The 18,376-nt window shown below is 42.8% G+C and overlaps 2 protein-coding genes across 6 annotated transcripts; one reads left to right on the top strand and one right to left on the bottom strand.

Annotated features, from left to right (window-relative positions):
* Window positions 1-5: 5 nt before the first annotated feature.
* Window positions 6-4,405, bottom strand: mtx3 (metaxin 3). 5 transcript variants are annotated; one of them, XM_019866984.1, is made up of 9 exons: window positions 4,282-4,405; window positions 3,061-3,130; window positions 2,913-2,989; window positions 2,744-2,836; window positions 2,481-2,663; window positions 2,326-2,402; window positions 1,912-2,069; window positions 1,608-1,696; window positions 6-1,444 (listed from the first exon to the last, which is right to left on the bottom strand). In XM_019866984.1, the coding sequence occupies exons 1-9, from the start codon at window positions 4,360-4,362 to the stop codon at window positions 1,349-1,351; spliced, it is 924 nt and encodes a 307-aa protein (XP_019722543.1). In that variant the 5' UTR covers window positions 4,363-4,405; the 3' UTR covers window positions 6-1,348. The 5 variants fall into 5 exon arrangements, with proteins under 5 accessions (XP_019722543.1, XP_019722542.1, XP_019722546.1 ...); XM_019866986.1 differs by lacking the exon at window positions 1,608-1,696 and adding an exon at window positions 1,529-1,560 and having other exon boundaries at window positions 1,341-1,444; XM_019866985.1 differs by having other exon boundaries at window positions 1,377-1,444; window positions 1,529-1,696.
* A 1,019-nt stretch (window positions 4,406-5,424) lies between these two features.
* Window positions 5,425-18,281, top strand: thbs4a (thrombospondin 4a). The gene is made up of 23 exons (XM_019866967.1): window positions 5,425-5,626; window positions 8,376-8,573; window positions 8,650-8,885; window positions 8,965-9,067; window positions 10,110-10,201; window positions 10,828-10,879; window positions 11,078-11,268; window positions 11,337-11,474; window positions 12,322-12,402; window positions 12,500-12,652; window positions 12,786-12,890; window positions 13,111-13,218; window positions 13,312-13,471; window positions 14,769-14,887; window positions 14,972-15,024; window positions 15,315-15,399; window positions 16,285-16,381; window positions 16,599-16,777; window positions 17,211-17,259; window positions 17,334-17,530; window positions 17,605-17,777; window positions 17,843-17,982; window positions 18,056-18,281. The coding sequence occupies exons 1-23, from the start codon at window positions 5,548-5,550 to the stop codon at window positions 18,103-18,105; spliced, it is 2,838 nt and encodes a 945-aa protein (XP_019722526.1). The 5' UTR covers window positions 5,425-5,547; the 3' UTR covers window positions 18,106-18,281.
* The last annotated feature ends 95 nt before the right edge of the window (window positions 18,282-18,376 follow it).

Raw genomic sequence — 18,376 nt, 5'->3', positions numbered from 1 at the left:
AAAAACACTTTGTTATCCTACTTTATTCAACTTTTATTGAAGTTGTTACCTTCCAGTCAAAGTGCATTAGCAATAGCTGCAGATGTCGTTTTAGGACCATAAACCATTAAAATGAAAGAAGCAATGAAGGCACACGAGCAAATAGGAGTACAATAGTCCTCACAAGTCTGTATAAGTCAATACACAAAAGATGACACACAAATTCCGGTACCGCATGAATTCATGTTTGATTATGTCATCCAATCCAATAAACTTGATAAACATTAAAAAAAAAAAAAAAAAAAAAATACAAAGAAAGGGAAAAAAAACGCCACTTCAAAGGCAACCAACAGTTGACACATTTCAAATTTGGACTTGAGGTCAAAAAGAATGTCAGTTAGATAATGCAGGAACAGCAAACAATTAATGTTTCAAATTAACACATGCGCAGCTGCTTCACGGCAAGAGGGTCCCGAGTTGAATTCCAGCATGGCCACTCTTAACTGACTTTGGGGCCTTTGAATGCGGAGTTTCCCTTTTGGCCCGGATGCAAGGATGGATTCAACACACAAAACACACTTCCCTGTACATATAACACACAACAAATAAAATACCTTTAAATATTGACAGGATTTAGATTATGAGGGGGGGAATACTAGGCAAAAAGTATGGATGTAATCATGTAATCCACACAGCACCTCAAGTGTTACAGTGAGCGGTGAATACGGCTCTTTCATCCCCACAGTGAACCAAACAAACAAGCAGCCGAGCCCTTTACGAGCGAATTGCATTCATCGTTTCATTTGGACATTCTATTTACAATTATACAAGCTTCACAAAAGTGGTTTGCATGCATAAGCGGCATTAAACTTCACTTTGCAGGACACTTTGTCATGTCTTTTTCAACAGCTAAAGTAGTAGTGTTGGGTCAGTGGGTGAGTTTTAAAATGAACAAAAAAAAAAAAAGTCACTGAGCAATTTTGATTATGTTGATATGAATAGGAGCCTTAAAGGGTCAAACGTATTAAGTCCATTTCCCTTATGGAAAAATAAAATGTAAACGCAGCACCACTTAAACAGCAGGACTTTTCGTCTTCTTTTCCTTTTGCCTTTCATTTGAACCTTCCGTCTTTCGCATGTTGCACCGGTGCATTATTCTATAAAGCGCCATCGTGCGTTAAAGACCCTGTGTCGTACTTTCTTCTCTTTCCCACCGACATCGTTGAAAGCCATCAATCATTACTTTCAAACTGGCTTTTGTTTTTATAGACACGGTCGGTTACACTGTGGTTAACGTTGACGACGCTCATCTACACGGTGTTCTTCCCTCGTTCATCAGGCAGGATCGTGGGCAGGGTGGGGGAGGCGTTTAGGCAGGTGTTGAGCTCTTTTCTATGACCAGACCGGGTTTGGGCTGCGGCCGGTGAAGTTTGTGCTGAGGGCTGCTGCGAAGGTTGTCATCCATCTGGCAGAACAGACGCAAATATGTGGAAATGTTCATGATACAACCCCCTGCACTGGGTAAGATCATTCAATGACGCAGGGGTACCTAATGTTTTGGCCAGTGTGCATCTTGAAGCGCTTGATAATTGTCAGTCATGCAAAGAAAAGAAAAGAAAAGAAAGCACCTTTTCTATCAAGTTGGATTCTTTGTTTACAAGCTGAGTTAGTTTTTGGAGGTTGGCATCCATTGTTTCCTGAACAGATGGGGGAAGACCTGGAAAAACAGGGACATCCGTGGAAAAAGAACACAGCCGGACAAGCTTTAGTGGAAAAGGAAATAAAAAGGGTTCACCCCTAGAAAGGCATCAAGCAAAACAAATTGGTCAGGAATGACCGAGGATGTGAGTTGCTTCAAAAGAGAGATTTTTACATGTTAGTGCTGAAGCGTTCAAGTGGGACTTTTTCTCTCCGTCCATGTGCTGAACTTACCCGGTTGGGCCGAGCTGAAGTAGTCTGCCAGGATGTTGTCGCAGAAGCGTGTGAGGTTCTCCAGCTTTCTGAGGTGGCTTTGCAGGGGGCTGTTGCGGAGGTGGGCCTTGTGGAGTGGAGCCACAAACCCAAACACAAAAGCATCCAGGCTGGTGGGTCTGAAATCACCAACACATTTCAAATACACTCAACTGCGACGCAGCAAAGGGAGAAACTCGACTTTACTACTATTCTGTTCACATTCAAACAATGAGTAGTAAATATGCGCATCCCTCCAATGAAAGACTGACTTCAGATTCGGGCCCTCCTTTTCGCTGCTGCTCAGCTCCTCCCTCCTTGTTTTTTATTATTAGCAAAGACGGGGGCTTTGAAACAATGACATTGTGCTGAGCTGCATCTTATTCGTATACGTACAAGTTGCCAAAGAAGTAGTTTGCTTCTCCCAGTCTGTAGGACAGAAGATTGAGGCATTCCTTGGCGTCACTGTACAGCTGACAGTGAGAAAGAACAGTGTGGAAATGATGATGACAAGCACATTTTTTTTTTGTTTTGAAGCCACCTCTGTTTACCTTTCCTTCCACCTCTGTGATTCGGCATAACGGCGCCTCTCCTCTGGTCAGCAGGATGCGAGAGCGGGCGCTGTTGGCATGACGACTGGGCACGAGGAAATTTAGAGGGAACGGCGAATGGGAGGCAAACCACGGCCGGGTCAGATTGGCGTAGTTTTCTGCATCCAACCAGAAAGTGTGCAACTAAGACGTGAAGCACATAGAATCAGTAGTGGCACTCGTAACTTTTTCGAATGAACGGATTGCGGGAGGGGTCTTGTTACCAATGCAGGTTGCAGTTTCTCCTCGAGGAGGGCGATGTAAGCCATGGTGTCGGCTCCTTGTCGGGCGCTCAACTCGTAGTCTGCATTAAACCTCTGGGGAAAAAACACAAAGCAATCAGATTCTATTCAAATTCATCTGCTGTAGCACGTGAGAGGCATCTGCTAATACCTGCTTTCTCAGGAAGTTGAGAATCTGTGAGGGTTCTTTCACTGAAGTGTCACCACATACCAACTCGGGCACTGTTGCTATGTTATTAAGAGAAAAAAAAAAAATCAGGCACTTTTCAAACTTTCAAAACAGCTCCTGGTAAGCATACCTGTCAGAGTTTTCCAAGTCCAGTCTATGGGGGAAATGTTCACTTTGGCCCCAGAAAATTTGGCATATGCCTGAAAGAAAAACGCAACAGCTGAGTTAACGCAGATGGTGAGAAAAGACAGCCGCAAGAGCAGGGCAGAGACTTTGGATAATGATATGAGCACCACAAATGTTTCCATGACGATAAAGGGGCATTTTTCAATCTTCTCAACAGGCTCAAGATGGTGAGCAGGCATCCTTTGCATATTTCTCCTGACCAACTTTTGCATATCCATTTGGGCGACTGAAAGTCTCTTGATCACACGTGGCTTGTTAGCCACATGTGCAAATGAAATCAATAAAAAGTTCAACGAAATAGTTAAGTACTTCTTTAAAACAATGCAGGACATTTATTTATTTTTATATTTGTTTGTTTGTACAGAGGATTCAGTTCCGCCCATGACTGCCTCTCATTGAAAGATTCTTGTTCTTGTTTAATTGGGATTTAATGATTCACACGAAAATAACGCTGATTTAAAATACAAGTAACTTAATAAGGCATGAGTTTACAATGAATGCAATACGGTAATCTGAAAACTGATGAACAGCAAACATCAATTCGAACTAAACTATTAATCAGTCTGTTTAATCTGTTGAGTTTTCAACATGCTATGATGCAACAATAGCTTTAATTATGACAATTATCAAATACATGTAAAAAAATGATGCTTAAATGATTTTGGTTCCAGTATTGCAGGACCTCAATTGACAAGCCTAAATATTGTGGCAACTATGTGAAAGAGGGCAGGTAGGAGTCATCTTGTTGAGAAAATTCAAAAACATAATTTACAACAAGTCAACTACAACAAGAAAGTTGGTCAACAAAACAGATTTACTTGACATGTAACTGTACTGTTATTGCATACAAACAATAACAGAAGTAACTCTTGGGAATTTTACTCCGTACTGACCTTGAAGGAACACAATTTTATTCGCGATGACTGACAAAAAACCACGGAGCTCAAACGAAGCTAACACTCACAAATACTAACATGTTGCATTAGAAATGCATATTCGTCAAGACATATTTCATAACAACGACCGGCAGAAAACAACGACTGGAGACCGACCAGGTTAGCATGGAAGCTAACCCGAGAGGAGACAGCGACCGAACAAAACACGGCATCCCGGGAAAAGTGACGTCTGCAACGGCCTTGTTCGCGTAAACAAACGTGAAGGTTACCAGGACTACGAGCGACTCGTTGTGGACCGACGGCAGACCCCAGTCGCCCCCCCAGCATCGCAACTCCATGGCAGCTGCCATGTTTGCTTGGAGGAAGACGGACGGTCGATGACGTCATTTTGTAGCCCTAATGTCAGCGCGCGGCAGGCTGACGTCACTTTCCTGTAACGACGTGTCCAGGTGCGGAACGCTCTCTTTATTCACTTTATTTATGTATTTATTCATTTAATACTTAATACTTGTATTCCCTTCATTTGAAAACAGAAAACTGCAGGCAACTTTCTTCACTTTGTCAAAGTAGGCTTCTTACTTTTTCCAACATAACGACACGACGTGTAAAGGACGTACCGAGTGGTGAAATCAACCGCTGTTGAGATCCTGATTGATTGATTAATTGAGACTTGGATAATTAAACAGGTGCAGTCAATAGCAACGATGACGCAGCAGATCTGGAGAAGCAAGATATTCCCCGTCCATGGGTTTATTTCGGAGAATTATTTGGTGCCGGCTCCAAGGATGATTCTTAGCGAATATGTTGTGTCATCGGCAAATAAAGCTACCAGTTTCTTGTGTCCAAAAATCATTTATCTAATCTGAAAACAAACACATACAGATTAGATGTTTTCTCAGTCCTGAACTATCTTTTTTTTTCCTTCAGTGGGATAAGACTTCAACAGTGGATGACTGGTTAGCACGTCTGCCTCACAGTGCAGAGGTGCACTGTGCACAACTGCTTGGTGGTTGACATGTTTATGAAGTTTACCTGAAAAAACTGAGCCACAAGATTACAGATAATGCTCTCACAAAGCTCCTTTACGCAAAATCCAAATCATTTTTGTCATTGAAATGTGCCCCTTGCTAAGAATTTCAACTTTCTTTTAAAAACTGCATTACAGGAAAACTAGATCCATAATAAACACATACATAGCAGGCCTTATACATACGCATATAATTCAAATAGCACTTCCCACAAAATGCATTCAGGGTACCCTAATTTTATCCATTATCACTCCCATTCACTTCCGGTCTTGACTTTTACCTTATTTTCTTCTTTTCTTTTTTATTGGTGCATGAGTCGATGGTCACTGCCAGCCACTGTTTTGCAACATATGAGGGCGGGCACTCCCCTCTGCTTTTAAAGCTGCGCCTGTGGCCAAATAGCCACCTCACCTCTGCTGAATATTTGCCTCAACATCTGGGTGCTAGACTTCCTCCAGCACAGTCGAGTCAAACTTCTCAGAGCAGATCGTTTTCTAACTGGAGACGATGATTGTGTGGCCTGGAGCCTTGGCTCTGTCTCTGGTGCTGCATCAGTTGTTGATCACTGCGACAGCTCAAGGCATTGGTGAGTCCTGGCTACCTTTTTTCTTTTCTTCATGTGCAAACAGCATTCAATGCAGGATTGTGTTGTGACGCATTTTAAAGTGGAGGACTTCCTCGGGGGAAAGGACACCTAGTTGGGTCATGCCTCACTTTTGTATTGTTATGATATATGAAGTTTGCAAACAGTGGAATGATATGGTTTAAAATTTGGCATATATTATGTTTTGGAAAAGGCTTTGTCTTTTCAACGACTGTGATGGGCTGAAATTGAGAATTTTCAAGAGCTCAAACATGTTCACTGAAGGGTTTAATTCTGTCAGACCACGAAACCAATTGCAACAAAACTTTAGGAGTAGTTGGTCATACCCCAAAAGGTTTCGGCTTTTGTGTTGACCAAGATCAATGAATAATAAATACAAAAAAATGATAATGGGATGAGAACGTCTCACTGAATGTTCCGATCTCATGTTTTGATTGTTGCTGCTTCAAAAAGAATTTTAGTTGAGACTGTGGAACAGTGCATCTGCTGTTTGGAGCCAAGAGCGCACTCCATTTTAAAAGTCACAATTTTGAACAACCAATCAAGATATTAATAAATGACCTATTGGTCCGGTCATCCCTATGGTGGAACCCCACTTTTGGTAACATTGTAAGGAATTGAGATTGCATCGTGTAGCCTTGACGGAGGCCTTTGCAAATTCACTTGTTTTGAGGAGATTGGAGAAAAAAAACGTTGAATAGGAGAGTCTTGATTGGTAAAGCAGCTCTACCCGGCATCTGAAAAAGTGCATCTGCCTGATTGGCTTGGAAACAACATAGCATTTCTTTCCACATCATTTTCCTGTCAAATGGTTGCATGCATGTGAATATGAAACGAGTGGCTTGGCTCCAGTGGAAAGAGTGTGCGCCTCCGCTTGGGCTCCTTGCGGCAGCTCCACCGTCCGTCACTCTATAAAAGACAGCAGGCTAGAAACACGAGCGGTTTCTCACACGTAGGTCACATGCACACGTGGACACCCTGTCACACTTCATAAAGTGACTCAGCAAAGCCAATCCACAGTACCCCCGGAGCACCATTTGGATGCTTTTGAGTTTTTCGTGGCATGTTGTGGTTTTTGTGAGCTGACTTTTTAAAAGCAGACTCACATCAAAGCAATAAGAGCAGCCTGTCCTGAAACGTTTGTCCATTGTGGACGTCATCACTGCAACTCGGTTGTTTTTGTTGTTTTGAACTGGTTCAATTTTTCAACGTTAAATCGGGTTTTAGTTCGACAGTCCTTTCCAAAGGTTTTGGAAAGGCACGGTCAATTCCTTTGTTTTTATTGTATACTGAAGGTATTTGAGTTCCAGATCAAAAGAGAAATATGAATCACAAATTCCAAAGTGCAGCTTTTATTTCATGGTATTCACATCTAGATCTGTTAAACAGTTCAGGACGGAGCACCTTCTGTTTCAAGCCAACCATTTTTCAAGTGAGCAAAAGTATTGGAACAGATATTTTTCAATGAACTTCAAGTGATAACATCTAAGATTTAGTGGCACACCCTTTATTTGAAATAATGGTGTCAATTGACTTCAGCAGAGAGTTCAGTGCATTCCTCTTTTGAAAAGCTTTTCCAGGCCTCTACTGCATCGTCTTTCAGTTCTTCTTTGTTTCTCTGGGTTTCTCCCTTCATTCTCCACTTCAGGAGGTGAAATACATGCTTTCTCGAGTTAAGGTCAGGTGATTGACTTGGCCAGTCTAAGACCTTCCCCTTTTCTCGCCCGATGAAGTCCTTTGTTGTGTCGGCAGCGTGATTTGGGTGATTGTCTTGTTGCATGATGAAGCTTCTCCCAAGTAATTTGGATGCATTTTTCCTCATAAATTGCAAGGCAACATGGTTTTGTAGACTTCAGAATTCATTCTGCTGCCACCATCATGACTCACAGCATCAATAAAGACCAGTGAGCCCATCCCAGAAGCAGCCATGTAAGCCCAAGCCATGACATTATGAGCTTGTGAGTTTTGGATCACAAGCAGATCCTTTCTTTCTCCATATTCAGCCCTCACTTTGGTAGAGTTTAATCTTGGTCTCATTCGTCCGTAAAACTTTGTTGCAAGACTTTTGTGTCTTATCGCTATACTTCTTTGCAAAATCCCTTCCAATTGTTTTTGCTGATGAGTGGTTTGCATCTTGTGGTATGGCCTGTATATTTCTTCTCTCAAAGTCTTCTTCAAACAGTGGCTTGTGAGACCTGAGTTGTTAAACACATAACACACCAAAAAGTAAATACCATGAAAGAAAAGCTGGAATTCGCAACTTTGGTCTCCTATTTATCAAAGTTGAGTTGTGTTGGGTTGAGTTTTGTTCTGAAACCCAAATGTCTTCGGTATACAACAAAAACAAACCTGGCCGTTCCAATTCTTTTGGAGGGGACTGCATGTCTTAGTAACAACACTTTCAAATGTTATTACACTAGTATGGTTGATACTGCTAACCCAATGCAATGCATATTTAGCATCTACTGAACAGCTGTCTCTGGGAATTAATGGTCAATGTCAATCATAAATGTAAATCAATGTAAAATCGTTTCTTGAAAATGCCTGCATAGATAATAAATTTGTCAATTTGATATCAAACCGAATGATTTCTGTTTCCGTGATGTCCCAAGGGAAAAAAAGTGATCATCTCCCACAAGTCTGATGTTGACCACCATCATGAAAAGTATCATGTTGGCCTTTCAGAGCTTCCGCTCATGTTAGTGGTAACAAGTTGACTTTCCTGTGTTAGTGTACGACCTTCTGGTGTCGCCAGACTGCCTGCCAGACTTACTTCAAGGAAGCTTAAAGAATAAAGGGCGGGATGAGGCCTTTCTGCTCTCGTCTTTCAAACTCCAAACCAAGGCCCCCACATCCATTTTCAGCATCGTTAACCCCAAAGATAACAGCAAGTACCTGGAGCTCAATGTGCAGGCCAAACTGAGCAAAGGTGAGAGATTCTACCGAATCCTGTGCTGCCAGTGACACCGTCGCTCCCTTTCAACATGGTCTCCATCCGTCTCTAGTCACCCTGCGTTACCAGAAGACTGACGGCCGATATGCCGCAACCAGTTTTAACCACGGTTCCCTGGCCGATGGCAATGACCACCACGTTCTGCTGCACGCCAGCGGTCTGCAACGCGGCCCCCCTCGCCTCAACATCTATGTGGACTGCAGGTTGGCCCACACTCTGGATGACTTGCCGGCTGCCTTTGGATCCATCCCTCGCGGTCCGAATTCAGTCGCACTTAGGACGCTGCAGGTACAAGAAATGAATATTTATGTTCATCGCACGTGAACCGGTGTCATTTACTCGTCTTTCTTTTGCACTTGTGATGAAGAGGGGCATGCTCGACATGAAACTGGTGCTTAACGACTCCATAGACAACGTGGCAACACTGCAGGACTGCAGCTCGGATCACAGTGAACCTCTGAAGCTGTTGCGTAAGAGAACAATGACACGCTTACAAACTTTTTCGACTCAGACCTAATGGTGTGGGAATGGACAGCATATCTGCCGAACACTCCTGATATTCGGGGTTCCAGTCTACGCTGCGGCCTTCCTATGAGGAGTTTGTCTCAGCTTCCTTCGACATGCCAAAAATCATTTCTCTGTTTCAAATGCAAAATATATTGTCATACATATCTATTACTGTCAATCTGAATCAAATGAATTTTGTTACTTTGTAACCAGACATTCTACCAAATGTCCTGAATGATTTTGGGATCAAGGAAATCGAATGTATAAATTGAATGATGCTGTAGACTTTTGTTCAGCGTCATGAATGAATCCATTTAACACAGGGGTCGGCAACCAAAATGTTGAAAGAGCCATATAGGACAAAAAAAAAACAAATATGTCTGGAGCCGCAAAAAATAAAAGCCTTCTGTAAAACTTACAATGAAGAAAACACATGCTTTATGTATGTAGGAGACTGGACTGTCTCAGAAATGGTTTATGTTATTCATTCCTTTGTTGTGTGTTCACAAACGCCCCCATAGAATTTATTTTGTAATTTCCTCGCTTGCTTTTTTTTCTTGTTTTGGTGCATTATTTACGCTTTTCTTCGTGTCAGTGAAGTCATCATTAATTTCCGTTTTTCGGAGGCTGTCTTTGAACGCCTCTCGAGTTGAATGAGAAGAGAGAAGGCACGGAGTCGGACGCAGACGTGTCTGTGTTTGTCGAGACTGTTAAAAGCATAAATAAAGTGTACGTTTTAAAAAACCAACACCACAGCTCTCCCTTTTCAAAAATTTTTTATAAAGCTCCAGGGAGCCACTAGATGTCGCTAAACAACGGCATGCGGCTCTGGAGCCGCGTGTTGCCGACCCCCGATTTAACAGGAAGACAGTTTTTACATTCTTCCAGCAAAATGCAACATGATCACCAGTCTTTCAAGTCAAAATGCGTTCAGTGCATTCAGTGGTAATGTCCCAGCATTATTCAAAATACGACAGTGTGGCTGTCTTTGTGGCGCACTCTCAGGTTTCCAGGCAGGCCCAGGCGTCCAGGAGCAGACCACGATGCAGGAATTAAGGAGCATGCTGGCTGAGATGAAGGAGATACTCAATCAGCAGGTAACTTGTTTGGGGATGTTTCTGGCAAAGAAAAAAAAAAAAAGACGTACACCGTCGTATTTCAGAAGAGATCTGAAGTACTCAGTCAGATACCGACCGGACATGATGTATGATAGCCGAACGTTGGCCCAAGAATTATTCACGAGGCAATGCTTTGATATGAACAAGAAATCAAGGTCTTGTCAAGGTGATCATTGGTAGATCCATACACATACAGTACCAGCTGTACTGAGACTTCCTGATACAAGGTGAAAAATGGAACCTTCATTGCAATTATGTTGAATGTGCTTTTACTTTTGGGCAAGATTGGTTTTTGCAATTAAGTAAACCTCTCGTAAAAAGTGACCTGCTGGGTTTCTGGAATCGTTTCGTCTTCGAGGGATGGTGAAACCACTGATGCAGTTATTAAAACAGTTCAAATCAGATATTTTGGAGGAAACTTTCAAGTGTTTACAGGATACTATGTAACACTAACCGCGAGCTCAGACTGACATATCGAAATGAGAGCGACAGCTACAGAAGCTTGTTCCTGCTGACATATGTTGTGTTATTCTAAGCCGAAACAAGTAGAGACATAAAATAAAGTATGCAGCCTAATTTTGGGTTTCCCTATATTTCTGTCCAAGATTAAAGAGACCAATTTTCTGAGGAACACCATCACCGAGTGTCTTCCTTGTGGTAAGTAGAACGGAAACACGGAGCCGCCATTTTTTTTTCCTTCACTCTATTGGTGGCCCGAATGAAAAGATGTTTGGACAAATATTTTGGTCCACGTGCAGCGCTGACTAAATTCAAGCCTGGAATGCTTAATTTCCTTCTCAGAGAAAAATTTATTCTTGACCCCACACGATGCTTTTGGTCAAATATTGTCCACAGGTCCCGATGGAAAACCAACCAACCCAGCATCACCTCCAAGCCCGGGCCAGTACCAAATACCTCCTTCCTGTCCACCCGGAACGTGTTTCCGCCAGGACATGTGCATTCCCTCTTCAACAGGAGGGTACCAGTGCGCTCCCTGTCCTGAAGGATATACGGGGGATGGGGTTCGCTGCGATGACATAGACGAGGTGCTGAACTGTGTTCACATTGGCAAAACGACAGCGTGACATTAATGAGTTGTGATGTTGTGTTTTAGTGCCAGTTCAATCCATGTTTTCCCGGCGTAAGGTGTGAGAACACCGCGCCTGGGTTCCGATGTGGCAAATGTCCGTCGGGCTACGAGGGACCAGAAATAAACGGAGTTGGAGTATCCGATGCTCAATCTAACAAGCAGGTATCAGCCATCACTGTTGGGAAGTCATGAATCCTTTGTGTTACTGTACTTAAGTAGATGTGTCAGGTATTTGTACTTTTCTCGAGTATATTTATTTTTCCAATGACTACTTTTACTCCCTACGTTTGAAAACCGACTTCTCACTTTGTCAAAACAGGCTCGCCATGGCTGAGGTCTTCATTGTTTGCGATCTTGGAGACCAATACTGACAAAAATAAACAAGGGAGAGCATTAATGATGATGGAAAGATTTGAAGAAGAAATATATTTCATATCGCTTCTGACATTCCCAAAAATTCTGTCTACCGGTAATCTGAAATATGACGTGGCACAGAGTGTGATGTTGTAAAATACATCTGCCGAGCGCACCGCTTTTGTTATTTGGTCTGCTGCAACAGAAAATCTGCAACCCTGTATTGGTTTTTGAAGTTTCCCAAACAATATACTGTACTTGATTAGTTTTTATTGAGCCACAAAAACATGGTGTGATTTTCAGTGAAGAAGCAGATTGCTACAAAGAGCGGAAACGGGCGTCAATGAAAGAGCAAGTGCCGAAACGTTAAAAGTCTTTTGACAATGATTACTTGCAACATTTACTGAGCCATGCGTTTTGGCAACAGAGGCTCTCTGCGCTTTGCTTTCTAGCCACGGGAAAATATCAAACCAAGTATTATTGTAAATCACCTTATATACATGTAATGTATATAATTGGTACAGCCAGGCAACACCACACCAACTGGTCAGGTCTATCTTGCATTTAAAACCCACCATTTTTTTTTCTCTTTGTGAAAAATTTGATTGGCTGTTATAATCTGACTATTTGTTTTGCCATTCATGTTCTCTTCAAGCTGTGTGAGGATATAGACGAGTGCCTGAACCCGCCTGCCCACGGAGGCTGCACTGCTAACTCCCACTGCTACAACACTATAGTAAGACCATAAAATAAGATCAAATAGGGACAACTGCAGAGTTCTTCTCAAAAGCTTCAAAGCCACCTGTCCGCTGACCGAGCACTGTTGTCTCCAGGGAGCCTTCCTCTGTGGGGACTGTAAAAATGGCTTCACAGGTGACCAGGCAAGTGGTTGCCAGGGCACCAGACTCTGTTCCAACGGGCAGCCCAACCCGTGCGACGCCAATGCCGAGTGCGTTGTGCAGCGAGACGGCAGTATCGGCTGTGTGGTAAGATCAACAAATGACCTCCTGCCCATCCCTTGAATAATTGTTGGGAGATCGTATTGTATTGTGCGAGTGAAACTTTGACATTGCTACAACAATAAAAAATAAAAATCCTCCTTTTGTTTGTGTATGTTAGTGTGGTGTTGGTTGGGCAGGCGATGGCTATAAGTGTGGAAAGGACACCGATATTGATGCATATCCTGATAATACTCTTGACTGCTCAGGAAACAACTGTAATAAGGTGAAGCATAAATCTCTCTTACTCTTGCTCTTCCAGTTTACCTTTGTAGTTATGTAAACTCTATACCCACCTAACCTACTTACCACCTACCTCGGTACATCCCTCCCTAGCCTCTCACCCACCTACCCATAATTATCTTCCTATCTACCTAGTGTATGTAATCTAGCCTATGAATGTGAAGGAAAAAAAATGAATGTGCGTGTGTCAATACTGTTTCCAGGACAACTGTGTGTTCGTGCCAAATTCCGGCCAGGAGGATGCCGACAGAGACGGGATGGGTGACGCCTGCGATGAGGACGCAGATAGCGATGGCATCAGTAACACAGACGTAGCTAATGGATTCCTACAAGCTAATATTTCCGCATAAACCTCGGTTATTATTTCGGAGGCTATAATTCGACACTGTGTATGAACGTCCCAGGACAACTGCTGGCTGGTTCCTAATGTGGACCAGAGAAACAGCGATAAGGATCTCCATGGCGATGCCTGTGACAACTGCAGAACAGTGGAAAATCCATCCCAGAAAGATACAGACAAAGATGGACTGGGAGATGAGTGCGATGGCGACATGGACGGGGATAGTAAGTTTGTGCTCTTCATGTTTGTGCTCTTCATGTCAGTTTCACTCCATGCATGTGGCCATTACGAGGATAACAAATAAAGTAACTATGACATGCAAAGTTTGTCGATCTCCAAAGTTTGGAGATGCTAGATCTTCTCACAGCCTAGCCGTCGAGTCACGGACAGAGAAAGTCATTGTTGGAGTGGTATTATGCAAATTCTCAGCATTGTTATGTCATAGTTTGGAAGAATGCAGAATGTCTCACCGACAGGAACGTATTTTGAAAAGTGGCAGTTGTAAAAGCAATTTACTTTGTGGTGTAATTTCACACTTGATGGGTGGGCTGGCACTTCAGAAACCCAACTATTTGTTTACAAGCACTCAAAAGTAAATTTCCCACATTTATTGCCTACAAATGGCTGTAATGACAGTGTGTCATTTTTGTAAATGTCATGAACTGGCTGAAGTCAAAGTTTGGATGTTTCAATAAGTGGGTTATGACTGTTTTTATTGCATCAAATTACATTAAGAAAAAAAAAAAAAACAAATGTCCACTTGAGACACTGTAAGGCACTTTGTGAGGTCCCTAAACCACCAAAGTCTTGTTTTTAATGTCTACTCTTCTTACAACAACAAAAAATAATGATATTCAAATGTCAAGTTAGCATACCTAGCGCATGCTAAAGTACAAAACCAAGTATGTAAGGTGAGGATAGACATGACTCCTCCTCCTTATCCTGGTCTGGTTATTTTAGTGGTCTCTCTCTAGCTAGCTGGCAAAGCGTTATCTTTTCACCATCCTCCTGCTCTTTTCTCTGCCTGTTACCACTTCCCACCTCCTCTTGTTTGGTCATTTACGGTACATTGAAGTTAATAGCTCAGGCGTCACCAGTTCTGCTGAAAACAGTGTGAAATGTTCAAATGTTCCAAGTGTAATTACAGGAGTTTTTCACCGTCTTCCCTTCCACTCCTCCCTTAAATGCTGAATTTCCTCATGTTTTCCACTGGAGACTTCAACTCCGGACATATTATGTTCGTTCTGGTGACTACATGGCTGAGCTTCAACCTCCTAATTGTTCGATCTGAGGTTGGATTGATTGTAATAATGTTGAATAATGGTCAAGCCTGCCTCGCCCCAAAAATATTTTCCATGCAGGCGTCTGCCAATTATTGAGGGGCTCTGGAAACTATTTGACCCCTGTCTTGAACACATTTAGCACTTCTACTTGTCTGTGTAGAGTTTAGGACTCACGCTGTTCACGATTCAGTCCATACGATAACACAGCCATGGTAAAATAAATTTGCTTGTCAATCAGATTTGAAGAACGATGTAGACAATTGCCCACGTGTGGCTAACTCGGACCAGAACGACAAAGACAATGACGGCGTGGGGGATGTTTGTGACAGCTGTCCTGACATGGCCAACCCTAACCAGGTAACAACCCCCGCCGGCCTCCCCCAAAATAGTGACCTAAATCTTCAAAACGCTGACAACCCTTTTTCTTTTTCCTGATTGCAGTCAGACTCAGACGATGACCTTGTCGGCGATACCTGTGATGACAACATTGACACGTAGGCACTCATCCATCAGCTGTTTAATTGTGAACTAATACAAAAAAATTGTAGGAAAATGAATATTGTGATTCGTGATTTAATCATCTTGAATGTCTGGAAACTTTTTAAGTTTAGCCAAAAATAGTTCAAGCTTGACCTTTTCCATGACTATGAATGAGAATGTGTGTTTACCGGTACAAATTTGTTTTTGTTGGACAACAGTGTTGATGTTGAATGGAATGAAGAGCAATTTTGCAAATGATTCCTGTCCAATGAAAATCATTTGCAAATGTTGTTTTGTTGTTTAGCGATGGAGACGGCCATCAGAACAACAAAGACAACTGTCCCAATGTCATCAACTCTTCTCAGTTGGACACAGACAAGGATGGCACGGTGGCAAACTTGTCATTTGTCTTCATTTGAGTCTTATTGGAAATCATATGCGCAGATGAGCTACTGAGAACAAGAGTTGGCTAACTCCATTTTTGTGCAGCAATCGAGAGAAAAGGCATGTTTCAGATTAGTATGCACTTCAATCAAAATTTTATTCCCATTTTGAGACAGAGGAGGCACTCCTTTATTTCACCCAGATGGCACTTTTTCCTGGTTCATCAGTGACACACTGTGCCAACTCCCATTTTCAAGATGGCCGCTCCCATGAAACCAGGTTTCGACCCCTACAAAAATGTCCTAGAAAGTGATGCTTTCAAATTGATAGAAGACTTGAGAAAGTAAGTAGTGCTGTAGCTTGGCTGCCAGTGCATCAGCATCTTAAATTAGAATATGTGAATGGTATTTATCAGCTTTCTTGAAATATTGAGAAATGTCTGGACTTGGACCGCTAATTTAACAAGTACATTGGTATTATTATTATTATTATTATACAAGACCTGTTTGTTTCTTTTCTTTCAAACAAACTAGATACCAATCGGAACCAACCCCTAAAATATATCCAATTTGGCTAGAACTGAAATCAGTATGTTTTCATGCTAATGTTCCATATGATCTAAGCTTAAGATCATTACATTTGGCAGAAATGTCATTGCCAAATCTGAGGAAACACCCAATTTCTGTCCAAGCAAGTTCCCAGAAACAATCATTGACATCTAAATGACCAAGATTCCAACCCATCCCCCAAGAGCTATTATTACAGCCCAAAAAAATTGAAATCACTCTCCTGCAACATGAAAAAAAAATGGTTCTCCCATTCTAGTTCTCTGTGGCTCATGTTTACCTGTCTTGAAAGACCTAACTCTAAAATTCCCACATTCTTGTCAGGGAGATGAATGTGATGATGACGACGACAATGACGGTGTCAAGGACAACGAGGACAACTGTAGATTAGTCGCCAACCCAGACCAAAAGGACACGGATAGTGAGTATATTGACATTTTTTAACCCTTTCATGCCCCCTGTAACCTGATAACCTGATAATCTGTCCACTGTAGTAACCGATGTCCCCGTAAGGGTTCACGACACACCTGATAAGCTGTTCACTGTAGTAACCGCTGTCCCCGTAAGGGTTCACGACATTGTTATCCGAGTGTGTGAAAAGGGTGCTTCGTACCAACCGGTGTATGTTTGCGTTTCAGACGACAACGTGGGCGACGCTTGCCAAGGCGACTTTGACAAAGACAATGTTATTGACATCGTCGACCACTGTCCAGAGAATGCTGAGGTCACCTTGACGGATTTCAGAGCCTATCAAACCGTCGTCCTGGATCCTGAAGGGGACTCGCAGATTGATCCCAATTGGGTGGTTCTTAACCAGGTGACCACGTAGCAATGCTATCTGCTACTGTCTGTCAAAAAAAAAAAAAAGACCAGCACGGGGTACATAGCATGGACAAAAGCAGTGAGAGATGATTCTCATTCAGTGGCAAAGTGGAGGGCAGCTGCAGAAATGATGCATGTTATGTTCAAGACCCTAAATTGCCCACTTGTTAAAATATATAAACTTTTGACTTTAATATTACACGAGTTTTATTTTGGAAAAATGTGAGTCTTTGTTTTTGTAAAGAAAAACGGCCAACTTTTGAATTCCAATGGCTTTAAGGGGTACACGTGGTAGTTTTGTTTAAGTAGCGTTTGCATTATAGGGGGTTCCTGTGACAAATGTCACCCCTTTAGGGGATCCCTGGACCCCAAAACTTTGAGAACACCTGATCCAAGAATATCATATCATTCTGATTTATTTGCACAAGGGAATGGAGATAGTCCAGACCATGAACTCTGACCCTGGCCTGGCTGTAGGTGAGTAGTCCTTTCCTCATGTTGAATTGATGCTCGAGAGATCTTCTCCCAAATGCTGCTTCTGCGCTATGCAGGCTACACAGCATTCAGTGGCGTGGACTTTGAGGGAACTTTCCACGTCAATACCGTGACAGACGATGACTACGCCGGCTTCATCTTCGGTTACCAGGACTCCTCTTCCTTCTATGTGGTCATGTGGAAACAGACGGAGCAGACCTACTGGCAGGCGGCGCCCTTCCGAGCAGTAGCCGAGCCAGGAATACAACTGAAGGTACGTGCTTGCTGTCTTCATCAGTTTGGCAATTTCTTTCCCCATCTGATCTTCTGTGCTTCCCTCCTCATCAGGCAGTCAAGTCTAAAACTGGTCCCGGCGAGTATCTGAGGAACTCGCTGTGGCACACCGGAGATACTCCAGAGCAAGTTCGTCTTCTCTGGAAGGATCCCAGGAATGTGGGCTGGAAGGACAAAGTGTCCTACCGCTGGTTTCTCCAGCACAGACCTCAAGTCGGATACATCAGGTGCGCACATGCATGCGACTATGCCATCGCGGCACAAACTAACTCGTCACCGTCTTCGAAACTAGGGCTCGCTTCTTCGAGGGCTCGGACCTGGTGGCGGACACGGGGGTGATCCTTGACACCAGCATGAGAGGAGGCCGGCTGGGTGTTTTCTGCTTCTCCCAAGAAAACATCATCTGGTCCAATCTGAAGTACAGATGCAATGGTGAGTGCTATTAGTGCAGTCAGTCCCACAGGAAGTGCAAGTCGTTTACAACAAAGTCCCTCTTTTCTTGCAGACACCATCCCCGATGACTATGAGCAGTTCAGTGCCCAAAACACCAATTGAAGGCTGAGAAAGATCATAAAATCTCACTTGCAGCCATGATTATAGTTTTTACACAAGCTAATGGACGTGTGTATCAGCAGGCACTGAATGCCTTTGCATTATCCAGCGCAGTGTTTATCATCTGAACGTTTAATGCTGTTTATGAAGATTTAATAAAATAAGAACTCAAGCTTCAAGCACGCAAGACATGAAGCAGTTAGTCATTGGCCGGAAGAATTTGTTTAAATATCACATCATGCTGAATATGGGGTGTCATTTTAAGATCGTGGCC

This window comes from Hippocampus comes, unplaced genomic scaffold (assembly GCF_001891065.2).
Source record: "Hippocampus comes isolate QL1 unplaced genomic scaffold, H_comes_QL1_v1.1 scaffold322, whole genome shotgun sequence".
NCBI lineage: Eukaryota > Metazoa > Chordata > Actinopteri > Syngnathiformes > Syngnathidae > Hippocampus > Hippocampus comes.
The sequence above is the reverse complement of the archived record's forward strand: the minus strand, read 5'-3'. Positions and strand labels throughout refer to the sequence as shown.

Coding starts and splice junctions, on each gene's coding strand:
- thbs4a (XM_019866967.1), top strand. CDS start 5,548: ATGATTGTGTGGCCTGGAGCCTTGGCTCTGTCTCTGGTGCTGCATCAG. Junction 8,574..8,649: donor GCAGGCCAAACTGAGCAAAG/GTGAGAGATTCT, acceptor ATCCGTCTCTAG/TCACCCTGCGTTACCAGAAG. Junction 10,202..10,827: donor AGGAGATACTCAATCAGCAG/GTAACTTGTTTG, acceptor TTTCTGTCCAAG/ATTAAAGAGACCAATTTTCT.
- mtx3 (XM_019866983.1), bottom strand. CDS start 4,362: ATGGCAGCTGCCATGGAGTTGCGATGCTGGGGGGGCGACTGGGGTCTG. Junction 3,131..4,281: donor ACGAGTCGCTCGTAGTCCTG/GTAACCTTCACG, acceptor TTTTTCTTTCAG/GCATATGCCAAATTTTCTGG. Junction 1,697..1,911: donor CTTCAGCTCGGCCCAACCGG/GTAAGTTCAGCA, acceptor CTGTTTTTCCAG/GTCTTCCCCCATCTGTTCAG.